General features: G+C 37.4%; 1 protein-coding gene and 1 long non-coding RNA gene across 9 annotated transcripts in view; one reads left to right on the forward strand and one right to left on the reverse strand.

The window, feature by feature from the left end:
• STAU2 (staufen double-stranded RNA binding protein 2) overlaps window positions 1-23,592 on the reverse strand; it is a 308,899-nt gene that overhangs the window by 188,144 nt on the left and 97,163 nt on the right. For 7 of the 8 annotated variants that reach the window (XM_047074042.1, XM_047074041.1, XM_047074039.1 and 4 more), the window contains 3 exons: window positions 6,108-6,267; window positions 4,742-4,849; window positions 2,398-2,610 (listed from right to left, as the gene is read on the reverse strand). In XM_047074042.1, coding sequence (XP_046929998.1) covers window positions 2,398-2,610; window positions 4,742-4,849; window positions 6,108-6,267 — 481 coding nt within the window. Of the gene's footprint in view, window positions 1-2,397; window positions 2,611-4,741; window positions 4,850-6,107; window positions 6,268-15,364; window positions 15,650-23,592 lie in introns of those variants that run through there. The other variant, XM_047074044.1, reaches the window with a different exon arrangement.
• On the forward strand, window positions 15,595-22,640 carry LOC124507721 (uncharacterized). Its single transcript, XR_006961114.1, has 2 exons — window positions 15,595-15,872; window positions 22,344-22,640. It is a non-coding gene; the product is annotated as an uncharacterized LOC124507721 (long non-coding RNA).

Below are 23,592 nucleotides of genomic sequence, written 5' to 3' on the forward strand. Positions count from 1 at the left end.
GTAAGATTAGAAAAGTTAGGTTACTTGCTCAGGTCACAGGGATTCACACTCAAAACTGAATCCAAACGTTGTGTTCTTAAAACCATTATCCTAAATACTGCATGTCTCACTTATACGTGGAGTCTAAAAAAGCCAAACTCATAAAAACAGAGAGCAAAATGGTGGTTACAGGGTCTGGGAAGTAGGGGGATAGGAGAGATGTTGTTTAAGGGTGCAAATTTGCAACAAGTAGGAAATAAGTTCTGCAGACCTAATGTACAGTAGAGTGAAAAAGACAACAATGTTGGATTAGAATCATCAGACTTGCTAACAGACTAGATCTTAATTATTCCAACTCCTAAAAAGAAATGATAATTATGTGGTATGATATAGGTGCTAATTATCCCTACAATGACAATTATAATATATAAATATATCAAATCAATGGGTTGTGCACCTTAAATTTACACAATGTTATATGTCAAATGTATTTCAATTAAAAACCCACTTAAATGCTAAAACAAACAAACAAACAAAAAAATAAACAACCATTATCCTACACCCTAACCATGTAGTTAGAGCATATGAATGAAAGCCAGCCCTCAGAACCACTAGAACTCATAAGTGTATCTATTTGCCATTTATTTTTAGTCTACATACCATGTAGAATGCTATTTCAAGGAATGCATAACCTACACCTTGTCATAATGATAGTATTCATTAAGAACACGTTTATGTAGTTACTTATGTGAATATGTATGCATGTACTTTTAAATAAAGCAAAGGTACAAAATGCAGAAAACCTATAAAAATACCAGTTGTACCATAGTACAATCTAAACAAAAGAGGTTCGTCACAGATAAAACGTACAGTTGATCCCTGAACAAGGTGGGGGGGGGGGGAGGGCAACGCCCCACTCAGTCAAAAATCTGTGTATAACTTTGTTTTTTTGTTTTGATTCCCCCAAGACTTAACTGGTAATGGTTAACTACTTAACTACTAACTAGCCAACGACTGAGCAGAAGCCTTACTAATAACAGAAAGAGTGAATGAACACATATTTTGTATGTTTTATGTATTATATAGTGTATTCTTACACTAAAAAAGGAAATGTTATTAAGAAAATCATAAGGAAAAAAAGAAAAAGAAAAAGAAACTTATAAGGAAAAAATACATTTATAATACTGTATTTACAGAAAAATTTGCATATAAATGGACCCATGTGGTTCAAACCTGTGTTTTTGTAACCCTTGATTCCTAGAGTTAACCCAAAGTCTGCTAGAGAAGTGACACTGAGCTGGCAAGTGACATGCTGGCAACTGAAGGCTCTCTCTGTACACAGAAGGCTAGCTCGTTCATCCCACACACAGTGCGCACTCGTGGGCAGTGTCCTGTACTCAGTGCCGACTCAGCTCATTCCTTTTTGGGTTGTTGTTGTTAATGTAAACAGAAAAACCTGCTCCAGTAAAAGAAAGAGTCACAGCATCTTGCAAAAGTGTCTGCTCTGTTTTCTTCTTTGGCCAAGCTCTACATGCCTGAAAGTACAGAAATAAAATAGTACCATCTACCTTGCAGGGCTGCTGCGAGCATCAAATGTGATAAAGCACACGAAGTGCTGGGACAAAGCTGGCCGCACACGGTGCTTTATACCTACCAGCTGCTGCCACCGTCACCAGCATTAGTATGACTCATATGATTATTACTCTGTAACCCATCATCATTTCATGAGAGCCCCACAAGTTACTACATTACAGTGTTGTGTGCAGAAAGAACGTTGGGTTGGAAAACAGAGTCCTTCAAGTTGTTCCACACGTGAGGTGAATAAAAGCGAGCAAATTCTTTGAGCACGCATGTTTCATGAAACCTTACTGTAAAAGGAGGGGTAACGTCATCTACCTTACACAGTCCTGATGAGAATCACATGGTGACCATGAATGAGAAAGTATTTTTTTAAACCATAAAAACTAGAAATATGGAAGGTACTGTTTTTTGATGAACAAACACAGGTATACAAGTGTCTAAAAGCAAAACAAGGGTGCTGGGTGGCTCTGTCGTTAAGCATACGACTCTTGATTTTGGCTCAGGTTGTGATCTAACAGTTGGTGAGTTCAAGCCCCACATCAGGCTCGACGGTGATGGTGTGGAGCCTGCTTGGTATTCTCTCTCTCTCTCTGATCCCTTCCCCCCCACTCTGATCACATATGCACTCTCTCACACTCTCAAAATAAAAGAATGAACAGTAAAAAGAATTTTAAAACAAAATAGAGTGTTATTAATTTATAGTCCAGGACCACCGGTAACTCTGGGATTGTATATAATCCATACATTTAGGTGCCTGTCCTACGGAAAAATTTTTATCTATAGTTACCATAATATTTATATAGTAAACCTGACTAATGTTCACAAGCACACACTTACCTTTACTATTGTTTTAGGGCGTTTTTTAAAAAATAATTTTGGCTTTTCAACCACAGGAAGAGGCGGGAGTTTCTTAAGCTCCTGCAGGACGGTGGTTGCAGCACGCTTCTTGGAGAGTTTTTTGCTGTTTCCCTCTCCTTCCGCGGAGAACTCTCCTACTGACACCCTAGTAACAAAGCTTTTCATATGTGGTGGTCCACTTTCTTTAATAACCTATTAAATATAAGTAAACTATTGAATATAGGCTCTTAAGTAGTGTTATCATCTCATGCATCTTTTAAATACTCGTATCATAATCAAAATTGAAATCACAAAAAATTATGCCAAAATTATAGATTTCTTTAATAAAGTTATATAGACATTATATAGGGACCATTCATTTTTTGATACTTATGCTGCTTAATAAAATGAAGTTGAAAGAACAAAAATCTAAATAAATACATTCAATTCACACTCAAAATTTGTGTTTTACTAGCTTAAAATAGGCAATTCTAATTATGGTGACCCAGTTTCTTATGGAACAGAAAATTAAGAACATAAAACATACCATATTGGATTAGCTACACAGACCATCCAGAATAATAGTTTGTATATAACAGTGTAAATATCTAATTTCTCCTCTGTAAGAATAAGTTACTGAAGTCCAAGGACTATTTCTTACTGGAGTTCTCTAGCCCATAAAGCATCCTACAAGTGGAAGCCTCTCAAAAATAACTTTTGGGTGAAAATAACCTATTTTTGATGGAGACCTCAAAGGCTGTTTTATAGAAAGGAATGTTTACTCTCTGTGACATGATCTTAAAAAGGTAAGTAGACATACCATAAAAAATACCTATGTTTCTAGAGTAATGGATTATGAATCTGCCAGCTATGAATGAGCATTCGTAAACCCTGTATTAATGTGCTCTTTAAAATATTCCAGTTTTTGGAGGAAAGGTGCTCTCCAAAACCCAAATGCTAAAAACTTTAGTCTCCTTCAAAATTTGGACCTTTCATAAAAGAAACCCTATTTAGTTAAATAGTTTACCATGTAACTTTACATTAAAGTTTTGTCTTCTAATAATACCAATTAGGAAAAGGAAAACAACACAGTATCTCAATAATCCAACATTACTGGGGTTAAGAAACTTATGATAAGCATACTATCCATGTAATTTAACCTTACTAGTTGAAACACTAAAACTGTTTATTTTAATAACTTTGATGGGCACCCTCCTCAATTAAAAAAAAAAGTACACATTTTACCGACTTAAGAGAATACTAAATATTTGACCTTTTTATTGTTCACATTAGATCATTATGAACACCAAATATTCTATACTATAATGTATTGATGCTTTCAAGGAATTCTAAGTCTTATAAAACTATTCCTATTCATTGTAGCCTTTAAAAGGCCCATGCTCCAACAATTTTTGAGTATATGTAATTACTTTTGATAGTACATTTTCCCTATCATTTCTTGCTAGGACCAACAGGCCGTCAAGTACATTCTATTCCTGCCTTCCTCATTCTGCTTTTAATCTGCTAGAGGCTAAGAAATCAGATAACCCAACTTTATGAGGATTGTGTCTAAAAAGACAGGTTCTCAGTCGAGGTCAGTTGATCTTGACAGTGAATAAAATGTGGGACCTTTCTAGTAGGTGAACTCCACACACTTTGAAGGAGGAAACTCTACAACCGTTTTAGCTTATTTCCTGGGTTTTGTCTATTTTCTAGATATCTGAGTTACAAAATTAATGACCTCTTAATAAAGAAGGTATTACAATGATTTAAAATGTTTTCTCTTTTATATTTCACATGATTTTTATAAACATTTTGTGACATGTTTAGCTGGCGGTAACGTAGAGAGCTGCTAATTACTTGTTTGTGACTTATTGGTAAAAGTTAAATTTAAACCTATTTCGGTTCCACAAATTTAGAAGAATTTAGATATCCATATATACGTGTCACAAAATATTAACTTGAATACTTTCAATTTGATCCTACCAAAAACACTAAACATATTTGTAGCATACTACAAATCTACAAATGTTATATATATATATATACAAAAATATAAATATATTTATATATATACATACAAAAAGTTTAATACAGCAAAGCCAAAGAGATCTGCAGGAATCCATGATATTCTAGTAAGTATATTATAGTAAGTATATAGTAAGTATAGAAAGTATATTCTACTTTCTCCAGGGCCTATATGATTTCATGATAGACAGTGAGAGCATAAGAAAGCACCTGAACTCTTTCAGGAGATTAGTATGCCAGCTAATTTATTTGTTCGTTTATTTTAAAAAGTGAGGAGCAGGGGGAGAGACACGAAAGATCTCTACTGAGCACTTACCTCAAAACTGACGGGCATATTTCGCTTCAGAGCAATTTCAAACACTAAGCTGATCTCAGATTTGTTTGCATCTTTGTCATCATCCATTTCTTTTCCGGATTCACCGTTCTAAATCACAAAATACAGGATGACAATGAAAACCCGCTTTGTAGCAAACTGTTACATATATTCTACAATAAAGAGGGCCTATCTGAAATACAATAAGAAAAAAGAAACTAGAGACTGTATTTTGTGGATTCCTATGTAACAAGAGTAGTTGTAGGCTTTGTTGTCAGGCTTTTTGTAATTTAATTTTTAGGGTTTCCCCCCCCCCAAAGTGGAAGAATAAATGTTGAGTGTGGAAAAATTTTACTCAACCATATACAAATTTGAGTTTATACTATGTCCCCAGACTCACTTTTCTTTAGAGATCTGTATCCCCCACCCATTAGAATATCCCCAATATTCTAATGCTATTTAATTTTCTGTAAACACTGAATTGTAGAAGGAGTACAGGATGTAAACCAGGATTTTGGAGCTCTTTGGTTCTGGCACCAATTTAGTTATTCACTTCTTTAACACATACTTCTGGAGGGCTTCATATATGCTGAACACAGGGTAAGTCTCAGAGATAAAAAGATCAAGAAACAGTATCCCTGCTATTGAGAAACTTACGACGTGGTGTAAAAACAGATAAGCACAGAGGTTAGAGTCATAATGAAAGTGTACAAGGAGAAAAACACCTACGTCGGCCATTAACTAAGATGAATCTCAAAAGGGAAGGACAAGAGGTTTGATAGCAGGGCATCTGCAGCGGTTGAACAGTACAGTTTGCAATAACTAAGTGGACAGCTCAATAACAAGGTATCTTAGAAGACATGTCTGGGCTGGAGAAACTATTTTGAAATCAACAGAGAGAGTCGCCAAAGCCATGGAATGGGTGAAATTACTCAGGATCAGCCTCAATATCCCGGTCTGTAAAATAAAGTGGGACTGAAAAAAATCCACACAAATCTCTTCCACTTTAAATTCCTTGACTCTAGATTAACACAGTGTACTCTATACTCAGTAAACATAGCATTAAATCTAAGGTAAATGAATGCTATTTCCCATCCTTGTTCATATCCTTAAATCCTGTGTTGCCTCAGAACTGAACTCTGTGGGTGAACCAAAGTTCTCCAAGGTAAGGTCATCCTAGCAGGAACACATGAGCTTAGTGCAGGAGGCACGTAATCTGAGAGGCAGATCATAGCAGGCCACCATTCTAATATTCTTTCCTATCAGAGGAGATGATTTCTTTTATTTATAAAAATGCATTTGTTTGTCTTGTTAATAATCTCACCAGGGAACGATAAGGAAGAGACTGTCACATGTAGCTGTAACATACCTGAGGTGATTTTTCTGGAATAGGCTCATTCTGCAGTGCTTGAAGGGCTTTCATTGCAGCATTGTGTCTAGCAGCTTGTCGAGTCTTTCCTTCCCCAAAAAATTCATTGTTTCCTACAGTCAGCTGAACATAAAAGATCTTGGGCATTGGGCAATGATACCTAAAATAAGAAAATAAAAATATTAATGTTTGTTCAATAAAATCATTCTATAATCATCAATAAGATTTGTTTTCTTGAAATTGATACCAACCATATAATGTACTATATACCCTCTTATTAACCCCAGTAAAGTTTTAACCTCACAAATGTATTTATAAAAGATAAAATGAGTCAACATATTTATAGGTATCTATCTCCATGAAAAATATATTAGAGAAAACAATGTGAAACATAAATTAATATAGTAAAATTTATTCAATTATATCACAGAAGACTTCTAGTAAGAAGTTTTCAGTCAGATTTTTTTTTTAATGTTTATTTATTTTTTAGGGAGAGAGAGAGAGAGACAGAGCACAAGCAGGGTAGGGACAGAAAGAGGGAGACACAGAATCCAAAACAGGCTCCAGGCCCTGAGCTGTCAGCACAGAGCCCAACACGGGGCTTGAACTCATGGACCATGAGATCATGACCTGAGCTGAAGTAGGATGCCTAACCGACTGAGCCACTCAGGCACACCAGTTTTCAGTCAGATTTTGACAGAAACAAGCCAAATGGTCTGTGCTGAAGGAGGAGACTCACAACAGAGGCAGGAGACAAGCAAGCCCATTCAGGGGACAGGACGCAGATTTCTGTGCCTTCAGCAGAAGAGTTATGACTAGACATGGGAGGGGCAGAGAGATAGAGCTACAGCTCCATTCCAAAGGAGTGAGTACTTTGCCAAGTAGTAAGATCAGATCGAACATAAGAAAGAATGGGGAGGTAAGCTAATTCTTAAGCAGATAAGCAGTATAATAATAAAACATATTTAAAGAGAGAAATTTTAGCAGGTTCGCGTTTAACAAAACTGAAGTAAGGAGTCACAACTAGACAGCACCAGTGATGAAGACATGAGGTGATAAAAGGGCTGAGTGAGGAAAGAACAAACCTAGAAGAAATTAAGAAGAAAAAATTAAGAGGATATGCAATAAAATACACTAATTCAACAATTATTTGTGGAGGACATTCTATATGACAGGGGAGTATGACAATGAACAAAAACACATTGTACTGGGTAAGACAGATAGTAACTAAAGTAATATGCAGAGTATCTAGTATGTTAGAGATCTAAGTTAAACAGAAAAAGAAGGAAAGGTTCAGAAGTGTTTGGGAGGTAGGTTTTAGACAGGGTGGCCAAGGAGGGTCTCATTGAGAATATGACAATTGTGTAAAGACCTAAAATAACTGAGGGAGGCAACACCCAGATATCTGGAACAGTGCATCTGAGGCAGAGAAAACAGCAAGTGCAAAGGTCCTGGGGCAGCAGTGTGTCAAGTATGTTCAATTAATTCAGAAGACGCTTATCTGGCTACAGTTGAGGAAGTGAGAAAAGGAAAGCTAAGAAAGGAAAAGAGGTAGCCAGATTCCTTAGTGCCTTACATAAAAGTTATTGTAAAGATCCAACTTTTACCCTGAGTGAAATGGCCAGCCACTAGAAGGTTTGGAAGAGAAGTAACATACGTGACTTGCATTTTGGAGGGATCACCTAACGATTATGCTGAGAACAGTAGGGGATGATGATGGAAGCAAGGAGATCTATCAGGAGACTACTGCAGTAACACAAGGGAACAGCAACAGGGACCTACTAGGGTAGCAGCAGTCCAAGTAATGAGAAACAGTTCAATTCTGAACAAATTTCAAAAGCAGAGCTGGCCGGGTTTACCAAAGGATTAGTTATGGAATATGAAAGAGGAGTCAAGGATGACCCCAGGGCTTCTGAGCTGAACAAGTGGAAGACAGAGTACCTGTACACTGAGTCAGCGAAGACTAGAGAAGGAACAGGTTTGTTGGGGGTGGGTATCAGCCGCTCTGGTTGGGGGATATTAAATCACTCAGCCTGCTTAGACATCTTAAGTGGAGATGTCAAATGAACAGTCAAGTCTGGACTCTAAGTTTGGACTCTAGGAAAGAGGTCCAAGGTGAAGAGAAAATTTGAAAGTCATCAATATATGGATGGAATTTAAAGCCACAGGACAGTGAGAACTCTGTGGGAAGGAGTGACAGGAAGAAGAACAGGCAAGCACAGGGTCCTTCCTGAAAGTTAAATGGGAAAAAGTAGATCTAGGAGGAGGGAGGGGGCAATTGTGGCAAATTATACTCATAGACCAAGTGAAATGATGACTGAGAACTAATACCACTGAATTGGGCAATTCAGTAAAAGTAAAAGGATTGATTTTGATGGGAGTGGTGGATTTACAACATGATGTCAAAAAAATTAAGTTAAAATCAGTCCGGTGCTGAAAAATGTCTGTTTCAAAGCAAAGAGAAGTCCAACTGAAGTCCTACTACGTTTGGGATGATTACTGGACATCTGAAGAGCGGGGTTCTATATTCAGCCTGAGATAAACTGCACAGAGCCTGTCATAGAAGAATACGGCAGGCAGATGGCACTAATTAGCGAAGGCTTACAGAAGGTAAAGGACCAGAAAGGGACATCAGCCCTGAAGATGCAGTTCTGGGAGACAATAACTGAAACCATGTGAGTGGGTCAGCACCTGGAAAGGGTAAGTGTAAAGGAACCGAAAAAGAGAGCCTAAGGCTGGGATCTGATTGAGGCCCGTGATCAAAAGGCAGGGGAAACAATAGACGGCAGTGAAGGAGACGAAAAGAGGGTCAGAGTTAGGAAAGAAATTACGACACAATGTCAGGGAAATCAATATTGTCAACTGCAGTGGAGAAATCCAGAGTAGGAAAAAAAGAAATGGTCGCTATTTTAAATTCTTAAAGTCAATTTTCTTGGCCACAGTTTTCTATTATTTTGTTTTAAGATAAAGTATTTTAAATGTGTTTTCATTATGTCATAGGTTCTCATTTTAAACAGGCAAATATAAAAAAAAGTTAAAGGAAGAAAAAGATCACTTACAGTAAAATACTTTTAATATGCTAAGACGAAGCATCAAAAACCACAATCTGTTTTGCTCTTCGATTACAAGAACTAGTATACTGGGGTACACAATCTCTCACTGCATTCCTGAAGTGCATTTTCCTATTGTTTTAGATACCCTTACTGCATAGATCTTAAAAGACTAACAAAATAAATGCAGGTTATCTTCATTGTGTACACCACAAAATTCAGTTTTCCACCTACACAGTATTTCATGGATATTTTTAACTGGTTCCACTATAAAACTTTAAAACAGACAACCTGAAATCAGAAATTGACTCCTGTACTGAGATCTTACATGGCAAGCTTTCACCATAGAGCAAATGTTTACAATTAATTATACACTTCTGAAAACAGAGGTCCACAACTGGAATGCTAACAGACCTTTAACTACAGTAGAGGGAGTGGGCGCCACTATAATCACTAAGGCCTGCTGACAATTACAAAACTCATTTCGGTTTGCCACAGAGACAAACAAAATTTCTGTTCATTATGACTTTACTGGAATATGATGTCATAACACATAACCATACTGAAACAATCTGCTGATTTTCTGACCAAAATATTAATTGCACACTAAAGAGCCCTTGGGGCCTCTTCCTTTGTGGCCATCAAATATGGCTCTATATATGTATATGTGTATGCATGTGGATACATATGTATATGTATATTATATTGTGTAACTATCAGAGGAGAAATCAGGTTTGCTGTATTTTAACATAAAAAGTAAACTATTCTAGCACTAACAACAGGAAATACCAAGAGTAAATGCCTGACTTGTTTTGTTCTAGTTTCATTCCATCCTCTTACTTAACAATGATTCTTAATATTCTACCCCGCATGGTTTGATTACCTTATATATCACATCTCCCCATATCATGGTGACAATTAAAATTAACCAGAATGCCCTCAATAATGGCACCCAGACTGAATTATGGTAGAAATGATGCAGAAAGTCTCCTTGTATGTTAGGCCCAGGTCTCTAAATACCTGTTTCCTTTACTAAAGGAACATTCAGAGTTTATTAACTTTGAAGCTTGATATGTCCTAAGTAGAATTTCTTTTTCTATTTATTTCAAACATTAAGCTCATCCTAGGTAAAGTGCTTTTAACAAGTGATGTACCCATTTCTAAAAATTAGTAGATATTTATGAAATCTTACATTGCTATTCTTAAATGATTTTTCTCAATTAGAATTTTTATTCTAAATATTTATATTTGCATAGTGATTTGCAATGTTTATATTTGCATAGTGACTGTTATTAAAAAACGAGCCATGAAAACTCACTCATCCAGGCTATTAAAATTTCAGGGTCAAATGGCTTCTACCCACAGCCTCCCAAATACTTTGCGAAGTGTGATCCCACTCATCAGAATTACCCTCAGTGCCTATTAAAAATGTCCATTCCTGTGCTCCAATCCTGATCTGCTGAATCAGTCTCTGGGGATGGAACAAGAAGCTTCACTTTAACAAGATTCCCTGGTAAATCTTTCATACTAAGAGTCTGAGAACCACTGCTCCATGATATCACCACAGCTCACAATACAGCATACGTGATTTGATTACTCCAAACTCCACGCAAGCAAACGACCACACACATTCCTGTAGCATCATGGTTAGGTTTCCTATATATGTCTCTCACTTAACCTCACAGCGGCCAGGTGAGACAGATGCCCCCATGATCACCATGAGAGCTAACAAATATCCCCAACATGGTTGTGAGCAATCAAACTGAAGTCTATCTAACTTCAGAGCTCAAGACTCCGGAAACTCTTAAGTCATCTCCCAAAAATCTGCTTTATCCTCTTCTATTTTTGTGTTCTCATTTGTTTACAAAATTTGTTATGTCCTTGGTAAGCTAAAGAACCTAATATAAGTTCCGTCTAAACCTAAGGTCCACTAGTAGACTTCAGAAGCAATTTACTAAATAGCCACTGAAACAAACAGAGCTCCATAATGAAATCCTAGGTTTTTATGGTATGTCAAGCCAAGCAGGATCAAAAAAGAGACACAATCAAGTAACCATCAAACTGAAAAGTCAGAATAATGAGCATCGAGTGTTACAGTCCTAATGGTCTAAGTTTTATAAAGGCTGCTTGTAAGGCCTTTTCCCCCATGCCTCTTTGCCCTCTGTCTGCTGGAAGTCTTATAAAAACTAAACAAATAAAATTTCAAATAAAATAAAATAAAAGCAAAAATAAATAAAATAAAATAAAATAAAATAAAATAAAATAAAATAAAATGCTCCCCTTTCTTTAAATCCCAAAAAAGTCTTTAGATTTGGCCTATCTTCAAGACATCACAAGTCAATACAGCAGTAAAGACAGGATGTATATTTGGTTCCTTTGAATTAACACTGTCTGACATTCCTTATAGAGTTTTGGTTTTGATTTTTGAGTTAAGGGAAGATTTTACATTCTTTTTTTTTTTTTTTTTAATTTTTTTTTTTTCAACGTTTATTTATTTTTGGGACAGAGAGAGACAGAGCATGAACGGGCGAGGGGCAGAGAGAGAGGGAAACACAGAATCGGAAACAGGCTCCAGGCTCTGAGCCATGAGCCCAGAGCCTGACGCGGGGCTCGAACTCACGGACCGCGAGATCGTGACCTGGCTGAAGTCGGACGCTTAACTGACTGCGCCACCCAGGCGCCCCAAGATTTTACATTCTTATGTAAGTATTCTTATAAGAATATACATAATTTTATTTGTATACTTCTATTTGACTGTCAGTCATAAGAAGTTTCCATATCATATATCCTTGCCTTCCTGCCTAAAGTTACTTCATTAATGCTCTCTTTGTAGACTCCTCTTGTATGAGTCTAAACAACTAAAATCCATGTGTCCTCCCCTACCATTCAGTGACTGCTTTTTTTTTTTCTAACATGTCTACTCTCCTAAGTATCATTTTTTACAAGGTGAGAAAGACATATTCCAAATAACATGAGAACTTTTAAAAATTGAGAAATAATTGCCTCATTTTATTTGATAGCATTATTCATAAATCTCAACCCAGCTTAAGTGTTCATATCTCCTCTACAGGTTTATGTCCTGAAATACATGAACATGTTATCTTCTCATCTAATAAGGAGAGGCTTTTGATTTCTGTGTTTATTTCTAACATTGACTGAAAGCAGAAATGTCACTTAATCTTTCTATCTCAGTTTACTTATCTGTAAAATATGTGCAGAATCTATGTTTAAAGACCTCTAACAGCCAAAACTTAGAATTCAAATGACATGTTGATTATTTTGACTCTTTGTATGCATTTTGGCACTGCTAAGCATTCTTTTACTTGCTATAGAAAAATAATAGGTTTTATCATAAAGCCATAAAATAGTCCTTGGCCCACTTTCAAGCTTGTATGTATATAAAATGTCTAGATAGGAGAGGGTTCTTTCTCTATTCACATCTATAAATTTTGAAAATATATCTCTTATGGGATCTAAATGTTAAGTCTTGAGGAATTTCAAAAATTAGGACCTATTAAAAAAGATTCACAGGGCAGCTGAAAATAAGCTTTAAAGGATAGTCTATTCTATTTGTAGAATTATTATAATGATGTCTAAAATGCCTAGGGGAAAATACAGAAAGATATGTACTAAAAACTGGGACAGGATGCCTTGAAGTGATGGAATTACAAATGATGTTCTCTTTCGTAATTTCAATTTTTTTTTAATAATACGGCTGTACTAGAGTATAAACCAAAAAACAAAAAAAAAAAAATGTTTAACTGAAATAAGTCTAGTCCCAATCCAAATAAAGGTAAATCTGTGTTCCAAATGTAAATTTGATAAATTAGCAGAGTAACTTGCGGAACACAGAATATAATCCACAAGAGTAAATAATGTGTACTGTGTTACTGATGCTAGTACCACAATAAGACCATGGAAAGCATAGCATGTTATCAAAGAGCCCCATTTTGTAAATACACAATCACCACTCTAAATCCTACACTTGGATCCAGCATAAACCTATTCTTCCCCTTCCCTACATGAATAGCGAGATAAATCATCACCACCATTATCATGATTACAACAAAAATACACAAAGCAGTCAATACGTGTCAGGCACTCTTCCAAGCACTATACATACTAATCTCAGTCACCATAACAACCCCAACTTCATTTTACACATAAGGAAATGAGGAAGAGATATTTCATTTGCCCAAGGCCACCCCCCCAGGCCCAAGTAATCTCACACCAGAGCCCATGATCTTAGCCTCTACACGATGCTGTCTCTGAATGAACTAGATAAAATGAACACCATACACTGCAGAGGTACTAACTACAAACTATGGAGAAGTCCTGCCAGACTTGGCACTTAAGGCAATTTAAGTCAAATTAGACCTCAGAGACCAATGGTCACATTGGTTACCAAAGAGAATTTGGGGGAGCACAGTAAGTCCAGGAAACCATGCTGGCTGCAGTCTTACTACTCTCTCTCATTCTTTGTCTCTTCTCTTAACGTTTTTGAAGCTCATGCTTAAAAGCTGATGTTCCATCAGGGAAATGCAAACCAAAACCACAATGACATAGTACTTGACACCCACTAGAATGGCTATAGTCGGGCAGCCACTGTGGAAAAGTTTGGCAGTTCCTTAAAAATTTAAACAGAATTGCCATTTGACCAAGCAATTTCATTCCTAGATATATATAAACTGAAATTTAGGGGCGCCTGGGTGGCTGAGTCGGTTAAGCATCCGACTTCAGCTCGGGTCATGATCTTGTGGTCCGTTAGTTCGAGCCCCACATCGGGCTCTGTGCTGACAGCTCAGAGTCTGGAGCCTGCTTCGGGTTCTGTGTCTCCCTCTCGAGACCTCTGCCCCTCCCCGACTCATGCTCTGTTTCTGTCTCTTCAAAATAAGTCAACATTAAAATTTTTTTTTAAAAAAACTGAAATTTAAAACTGCATTGAAACAGGAACGCCTGGGTAGCTGAGTTGGTTAAGCATCTGACTTCAGCTCAGGTCATGATCTGGCAGTTCCTAAGTGTGAGCCCCACACTGGGTGAGCTCAAGCTCCACTTTGGGTGAGCAAGAGCCCCACTTCGAGTGAGCATGAGCCCCGCTTTGGGTGAACCCCACTCCTCTCTCCCTCTCTCTGCCCCTCGCTCACTTGTGCCCTCTTTGAAAACAAAAACAAAAATGTATACACAAATGTTCACAGCATTATCCATAATAGCCAAAAGGTGGAAATAAACCAAAAGTCCATCAATCAATAGGTCAATTAACTAAATGCAGTATATCCATACAATGGAGTACTATAGAGCCATACAAAGGAGTAAGTGCTGATACACGGATATAATGTAGACGGACTTTAAAAACATGCTAAATGAAAGCTAGACACAAAAGGCTACATATTGCATAATTCCATTTAGATGAAATGTCCAGAAGAGGCAGATCCAGAGACAAAAGCAGATTAGTGGTTGCGGGGGCTGCGAAGAGAGAAAAGGGGGAGTAACTGTTAATGGGCATGAGTTTTCTTTTAAGGGTGATGAAATGTCCTGGAATTAGTGGTGGTGGTTGTACAACAATGTGAATGTACTAATTCATAGCATACAGAATTGTATAATTGAAAATAGTAAAAATGATGTTTACATTATTGTGCATTTTACCTCAATAAAAAAAGTTTTTTAAAAAACCTTGACTCTCCCTTGCATCCAATCTTCTCAAGAAGAGTCTTCCTAGGTGATTTCACCTACTCCTATTTACAGTCCTGGCAGACTCCCAGAAATGAGCCTATCCAATTGGGGGAGGGCACAAGCAGCATCCCTCCCTTTTGCACTCTTAGAAATTAATGACCTGGTCTTCTTCCTGCCCTTGCTTGACTGCCAGGGGCTATGTGAATTAAATTAATTTAACAAATATTTATTGAGGGCCTAATTCATGCCAGGGACTGTTTTAATCCCTAGGGATGGAAGACTGCCCTCAGGAGACAATCAACAAATAAAACAGTAGCAACTGATAAGATGGGTTAGAAGAAAAGTAAAGTAAGAGAACAGAGTAGTAAGAGAGCCTTTAGGAAGTGACATTTGAATAAAGAGGTGAATGGAGGGAGAATTCCAGGCATATGAATGCCTGGAGGAAAAAAAATGTTCCAAGCAAATGAGATAGCAAGTGCCAAGGCCCTGCAGAGGTAACATACAGCCATTTTTTAAAAACAGGAAGTGTTCTCGTACCTGGATAGCAATGAGTCAAGGGGCGAGTGGTAGGAAACTAGGTCTGAAAAGTAGCCAGGCAGGCAAGTCAGAATTCTATTCCACATGTGATTGAAGCCATCAGAGAGGGTTTTAAGCAGGGGAGTGACATGGTCTGACTTATTGAATTAAGTCTCTAGCTGCTGTTTGTCCAAAGGGAGGCAGTTGGCAGGCCACTGCATAGTCTGGGTAACTCCTCTCTGAAAACAGGAGGCTGAACCACCTAGGAGAATACAGTAGGATTGCAGGCACTGCTAAAAGTCCACTGAAGGACTGTGGTCCCTATTTCAAGATGGGACCAGTCAGCACAGTTGTTTTTCTGTAGCTTCCTGGGTACAAGTGCAGAGTCAGAGGAAATGAACTTAACCAGTTAGTTTTGATAAGCAGTGTTCAAGCTGGGAGGTACTAGAGAACATGAGAATTAAGTAACAAGCGACTGGTGGGAATGAGTGAGAAACTCCAGGGAAACACAGCCCCACGAAATCTGCAGGTTAGTAGTGGCTGCAACCCCCCTGGAGGCTCTGCTTACGTCTTCGGGAAGCACAGGTAACAGTGGGCCGTGCCCCAACCCCAATTCCTGCCATCCCACTGGATAGATGGCTTGTAGCAGAAGCAGCAAGGAGTGCCTTCCGTGAGTGGCTGACAAGCAGAGCGGTTTTGAAATTTTGAAAGTGTACAGAAGGGTCCTTGGAGGAGCAACCTGGAGGGGAGGGGGCTCTCCTTCCACTGTATGCTGCCACTGTATTCCTCTGGATACCGCAGCATACCATCTGAGACAGGTAAATAACTGGTACCACACACAGCGATGTGGAAGCTAACAGTAAGGTAGGAGTGATGGCACAGGAATGGGTGTGGGTTCCTCAGGGTAGCATTTCTCAAAGTGTGGGTCCCCCACAAAGACCATCAGAGAAACTTAACAGAAGTCCATGGGGGAAGGGAAGAAAGAAAAAAAAGAGGTTAGAGAGGGAGAGAGCCAAAGCATAAGAGACTCTTAAAAACTGAGAACAAACTGAGGGTTGATGGGGGGTGGGGGGGGGGGGAGGGTGGGTGATGCGTATTGAGAAAGGCATCTTTTGGGATGAGCACTGGGTGTTGTATGGAAACCAATTTGACAATAAATTTCATATTAAAAAAACAACAAACAAACAAACAAAAGACCATCAGAGTCCTCCTGGTGGGGTCTAGAACACTGTTAACCTCCAGATTCAAGGCTGACTGAATCAGACTCTTTGGTGGAGTCTACATTATTACCAAATAGCCTCAGTGATTTCACGCATGCTAAAGATCCGTGGGTTGTCTCCCCTTCCCATTTGTGAATATGAAGGCTTTGATTCCTGGATACTAACTTGGCCACTCATCTCCCTTACTGAATTCTCTTGATGCTTCTAGTAGGTGTTTAGTTGATTCTCTTGCAATTTTACAAACAAACAATTATATTTTTTCTGCCAAGAAAAGTAATTTTTCCTATTTCTTTCCAAATTTTATTCTTTTTTTCCCCTGCATTGAGCCACACCCCTTAAAGAATACTAAATAGCAGTTGATAATGGATGCTTTTGTCTTGCTTCTCACTTTACTGGAAATGTGGCTAATATGCCCTTATTAAGCATAAGGCTGGCTACTGGGTTTGGTTGGGATAGGAGGGGAGTGTGTGTATGTGTCCATGTATGTGTGTGTGCATCAACAGAGTATATAGTTTATCATGTTGAAGAAGTATTCAATATTCATAACATTGTTTTCAAAGTTAAGAATGAATTTTCAGATACCTTTTCAGCCTCTGTGTAGTTAGCAATTTTTACTTTTCATCTCTTAATAAAGTGAATTTTATTACCATATTTCTAATAGTGAAATAATTTTGCATTCCTGGAATAATTCCCACGTGGTTGCAGTGGTTATTCTTTCAATAAATTGCCAAATTCTATTTGCCAATATTTCAATTAGGATTTTTCCACTGCTATTTTATAAAGAATATTGGTCTGAAGTTCTAGCCTTTCTTGTTGTGTTTTGTTTTGTCTTAGCTGGCACTGTTGAGCTAGACAGGCTAGTTTTGATTGCCCAAAATAATGTGTTTCCTATTTTTCAAAGGTTCAATAAAATTTCTCTGTGATACCATCTAGGCCAAGTGCTTTTCTTCAGGGTGGTAGGGGGAGGTAATGGTAATTGGCTATTTGACTACTTGTCCTTTCACTTCTATAGCAATGGATCTTTTTTGGCAGTTTATATTTTCCTACAAAATCACCCAGTTTATCCTCATTCTGAAATAGTCTTCCTTGAGTTGAACAAAACAGTCCTTTATGAGAACCGTCATTTCCTAGGCGTCAGGCTTCCCTTACCATCCAACTACATTCTGCATATTTGTGCTCTGCATTCACATTTGCTCACATTGACTAGATTACATACTGGTTCTTCCTAAGAACAAGATCTTGGATTCTGTATGTTTTCTTCTATTAGTCTTCTGTTTTTCTAATTAATCTACTGATGCATTCATGTTCCTCCTACAGACTTACTTTGTTATTCCTTTTCTAACTTCTTGTGTTGCAGACATGATTAATTTTCATGGTATCTATTAATATAGATACAAGATTAATGAAGGCTTTATGTTGCTTGTACTGCAATGCTTCAAGACAGAAATATACTATACAGTGTTTCCTAAATATTTTTGGTAACGTGAGTTATCATGTGTATTCTATGAAACACACCTTGGGATATGCTGTTTTAGGTACTATGCCTTAGTTAAGAGTCTGTGTATTCTACAGGTTACTTTAATCTACTAGAAGTTTTTTATCTTGAATGTAATAAAAATTACTTAACATTTTTAAATATAATGAAAAATGTTTATCAAGTATTTTTATAAACTTGGAGTAAATAAACACTGAGAGATGGTGTGGATAGAGGAAGATATCTTTAGATTTTTAGAGCAATTGGATTTAAGCTCCAAAAACTATCTATAAGCACTTTAGGAAAGAGGACTGAGTTTCTCTAAGATTCATCAGTGATATGAAAGATCTTGTCTGTAACAACTTTCTCAACCTTATTCAAGTGGCAAACCAGAAGGAAATTTATTGTGTTTCTCATGAAATATCCTAGTATATCTGTGTATTTTCAGTTAGATATATATGTGTGTGTGCATATGAAGTGCTCTGTGAACTACAAAAACATTAGTAAAATGTTTTAAAGAAATTTCAAGTTTTTAATATGTCTTCACTAAATACTACGTGCTAGTAGTCTAGTGGCAGAGTCCTAAATTTAAGGAAATTATGGGTGTAGGGGATCAAATGATTTAAAAAAAAACTTTTTGGAGAAAATTACAGAAAATATGGCTTATTTTTTCTTTGAATTGTAAGAAGATTCTCATTATCTAATTCTATCAATAGATCATCTTTGGTTACGGGTTGTCTGAGAATGTTCTTTGAAAACTAGTGCAAAGAATCTGTCAAGTCCTTTCAACAACAAAATGGTTCCAGAAAATATTTTAAATCCTCTGTTTCCTTATTAACTTAAGCCCCAAAGAACATGCTTTTAAGAAGTTTAAATGAAAAAAAAAAAAAAAAACCAACCCACAAATATATCAGATTATATTTTTAGGAGAAGTTTCACACCCTTTTTGAATAAATTGGTTTTTTGGTAATGTCTAGAATAAGAGATTCCAATGGATGATTGTGTAGAATCTTCCAAGAGCTTTAGAAATGGCTCGCTTTGTTACAATGTCCAGCCCAGACATCTATTCCAGTGCCTTTGCTGATCAGAATTCACTATCAACTTTGGATGCTTGCCCACTTCAAATACTCCCAAAAGTAAGGAGACATTACATCAGCGGTGCTGCAGAAAGATTAATGTGCTTTGTTTGGAGATGTAAATGGTAATTATACTTATCGCATACTTCTAGTACTTAGTCTTTTTTACCTGAATCTAAGTAAATCTAGTTGTACATTTGCATAAATAATGTGTAGTTAACAGATATTCATTGGAATATAAAAAACTTAACTTGGCATTTTCCCAGCTAATTGTTTTTACAGCTTGACTTCACTTATGCATTAGCTACATTCATAAAAAGGTTTACATAAAGCAAATATTTTCATACTAAATCCCATTTTCCCACTGTTGCCCAATATTAAATCTTGAGTTGTATTTCTGTAAGAAAATGTTGGCTCCGACACATCATAAAATTCATAATTAAACATCTAAGTGCCAAGGAATAGATACACTTAATTACTTATAAACTACATTTTATCCTCTCACCTGCAATTAAAATTAAACATATGGATTAAACAAATGGGTAATCATTTGTTTCATATTCGCACAATCATTTTTTTAAAATGCAGAATTTTGGGTGACTTCCATAGAAGCTGAGAGTGCAAACATAATTTATTAGCTAGAATTGCCACATGGAAATGTGCTGTCAGATTCAAGTGATACAAGTAGTCTCAAATTATTGATAATCATCTTTTAAGGATTTTAAAAATACCTTCTGCTATTGGTAATACACTTGACATTTTATTATAATCCATACCAGACGATTAATTGGAATTATACAGATCATTTGGAGCCAATACCATTGTCTGACTCAATACTACTTTTCAAAGAAATGGGGAAAAGGACCTGATCAACTACCTGGATCCTTTTGCAGTATAAAAAATAACTTTTGCCAAAATAAAAGAGTACCTGGGACTTTTAGAAAACTCTTCTACTTTTTTAACTACAATTACTTTGAGGTAATGCTAAGTAATTTAAAGTAATTTAAAGTAATTTATTTTTTTTTCCTGCACAAATCCTCTGGGGAATACTATCTGGATTGCAATTATCTATGCTCTCCTTTTCCTGTATTGCTGCAGATAATCTAGGTATGCTTTTTATCAATAAGTCAGTGTGAACTATCTTATTCCAGGACGTACACTAAGCTAAGAACATCAAAACCTCTTTATCTTTGCCTGTGGCAAAATACCTGTACCCGAGGCAAAATCATGGCAACAAGACAATACTGATAAAAACATGACACTGACAGGCAGTCTGACTACCATGCATGGAAATAGGTTGAGTAATACTTAGTATGACAGGCTAACAGTTCTGACCTCTGATTATGATTTCCTCTTAACAATATAAATTAGATAATGCATTTTACTCACACTGCAAATTCTTTCCAGTGAGCAAAATAGCTCTTAAGAATATTCTTAAATAAGTCTGTCAAGATATCCTATTATTCCCAAAGAGCAGATGTTCACATGAGTTAGCACAGCACAGCAAAAAAAAGCATAAGCCTGGAAAACATATAATCATGGGTTGGAGGGACAGCTCAGTCCTTCACTGGCCGTGTAAACCTGGACAAGTTATATACTGTGTCAGATCATAGTAGGAAATCCTGATTGTTTGCCTTCCTTCTTCCTTGGCAACAAATCCATCATCCTTCTTAAACATCCCACAATGTTTCCATGATGCTTCAGCGCCTCTCCTGCTTTTTATTATTCCCTGTAAAGAACCTAGGGGCTTTGTTACCAGCTCCTCAAACCGAGGGGCAATGCGACTAGCTCCACTACTGTCTGCTTGGGAGAGGTCCAGGAAAGGGCCACAGTAACGCTAGCCGATCCCTAGCCTTTCAATTGCCATGCTTGGTGGCATTTGTGGTCAGTGCTTATATCACCCCAGAGAGACCACTTCATGCTCCCTAGGAAAACTAACATTTGGCTCATCAATCATTCAAGAAGCCAACGCACTGCAAAAGATCAGGCAGTGTTCAGAAAATACCTTGATAAGTTCAGATATCAAGAAAACCAGTAAGGGGCCCCTGGGTGACTCAGTCAGTTGAGTGTCGGACTCTCGATCTCAGCCCAGGTCATGATCTCCTGGTTTGTGAGTTCAAGCCACACATTAGGCTCTGCCTTGACAGTGGGGAGTTTGCTTGAGATTCTGTCTCTCCTCTCTGTCCTGTGCACATGTGTGCACATGAGCTCTGTGCCCCCCCAAATAAATATTTTTTAAAAAGAAAACCAGTATAAACCAACTAAATAAACCTTTAGATAAACTAAATGTAAAATAATGAGTAATGTTAACTTTAACTTTTTAAATTCTCTTTATGTCTTAAAGGACATTTATTTCAGTTTCAGGTTACCTTCTATCTCTGTAGACTATTTTATGAACTGTCAGTCAACCAGAGTGTAGGTGTCTAGTAACTCATTTATCTTTGAAGAAGTGCATCTTGGCCAGAGAATGTGAGAATGTCAACAAATAATAAGGAAATAAAGAAAACAAGTGGGTCAAGGTTCTGCTAACTGAGGCCAAGAAAAAGCCTGGGAAATTAATGAATAATAAGCTCCCAGGAAACTCGAACTGCGAAAAGCAATAAGCCATGATGCGAATAATACCTGAGATAACTACACAGTCCAAACATCACGGCCTACGATTCTAAACCTGCCCAAAGGTAAAAGAGAATAGTGAAACAGTTGAAGTTGCTCATTTTTATCTCAATGAGAGAGGAGAGATGAGAAAAAGAGAGAGAAAAGGTGTGCAAGCAAACAAGGGTGAAAAATACTTGATGATATTAAGATTGTTTTATTCTACATTACATTAGACTACTGAAACTCAACATAAAGAACTTACTTGGATTTAGGGAAGGTAAGAACACAAGATAGTTTTATTTTTGTTCTAAAATGAGATATGTAGACAACTAGTAAGTTCAGTACGGTAAAAAACCTCTTGCTGCCTTTATTGATTTCGAGAAAGCCTTCCATATATTCTTAAAGAAAGGATGTCAAGCAAAATCAAAAAGTCATTCAAACCTAGTGTGTATAAGGCTCCAGAAGTATTTGAGGAAGCAACATAGAGAATTCCGAAAATTTGAGACCCACATGGGAGTAAAGTAAGAATGCATCTTGAGCAAATTTTTATTATTCTTTTTGTTATTCTCCTTAAAAAGTCACTCAAGAGAACAAAAGAAAGCCTTGTAAATAAGACTCTACAACCTTATTTGCAGAGGATGACACTTCTTTGAGACAAGAAGACAAATCTGCAATGTAACCTGAGACTGCAAGACCCTGAGAATGCCGAAGCAGGAAGAGTGATCGAGACTGACAAGAGCATGACCATGGTGATCTCTCAGGAAGCAAAATCATTCCGTACATGCATAAGAAATTCTGTCCAGAAACTGAACACTTCAGTGCTGGTGAACTTACGATGAAGTCAACTAAATGAAGAGCTAAACTTATAATCTTAGTTGTCATTTGGCTCTTGTTTTATCAAAATGTAATTCTAATAAAATCAAAATAAGGGTCTTTTACTTCCTGAGTCTAAGAAAGGCAGGACTCGCTGCAAATGTCTGTGAATGTTGTATTAGACCATATACTTTCTTTTTTTTTAATTTTTTTTTTCAACGTTTATTTATTTTTGGGACAGAGAGAGACAGAGCATGAACGGGGGAGGGGCAGAGAGAGAGGGAGACACAGAATCAGAAACAGGCTCCAGGCTCTGAGCCATCAGCCCAGAGCCTGATGCGGGGCTCGAACTCCCGGACCGCGAGATCGTGACCTGGCTGAAGTCGGACGCTTAACCGACTGCGCCACCCAGGCGCCCCCATATACTTTCTTTAATAAAGCAAACAGTTTAGAGTAAATGACTCACATACTATTCTGGGAGCAGTGCTCTAGGAAGGCTGTGAAGGGACTGCTTTCTGCTCATGCACGGGGAAAAGGGAGTCTTATTCACTGTAGCCCTCGTGTCTTGTACGTGCCATGATACCTAGCACTTAAAAGGAGTCCAATTCATGGCTGTTAACTGAGAGAGTAATAACAGCTCACACTGAGCTTGCTATATTCCAGTACTGCACAAACAGCAACTCATCGAATTCTCACAGTAGCCCTAAGTGGTAAATACTGCTATTATTCCCATTTTTACAGCTGAGGAAACTGAAGAACAGAGAGTTTACACAACTTTGTGTAGGTGGAGCCAGAATGCAAATGAAGGTAGACTGACTACCGGTACACTGCATTACGACGGCCCTCTCGATGCCAGAGTGAGGTTAGGAGGGGGAAGACTGGACCAGCAAGGACCAGGCTCTTAGTTTGCAGGAGCAGGGGGAGTCCAAAATAAAAGGATGGGCAAGATGAAATTCTTTTTAACTCTGTCTCAGATATAGCAATGTGTGTGAAAAGATAAATTTGATGTTTAAGTCATCTTTATACAATTAAACAAATACGTAACTATTAAAGTATAAAATTTCATATTTG

Source organism: Lynx rufus, unplaced genomic scaffold, assembly GCF_022079265.1.
Source record: "Lynx rufus isolate CCGP_SWC_20201006 ecotype Redwood Valley unplaced genomic scaffold, mLynRuf1.p SCAF_12, whole genome shotgun sequence".
NCBI classification, from domain to species: domain Eukaryota; kingdom Metazoa; phylum Chordata; class Mammalia; order Carnivora; family Felidae; genus Lynx; species Lynx rufus.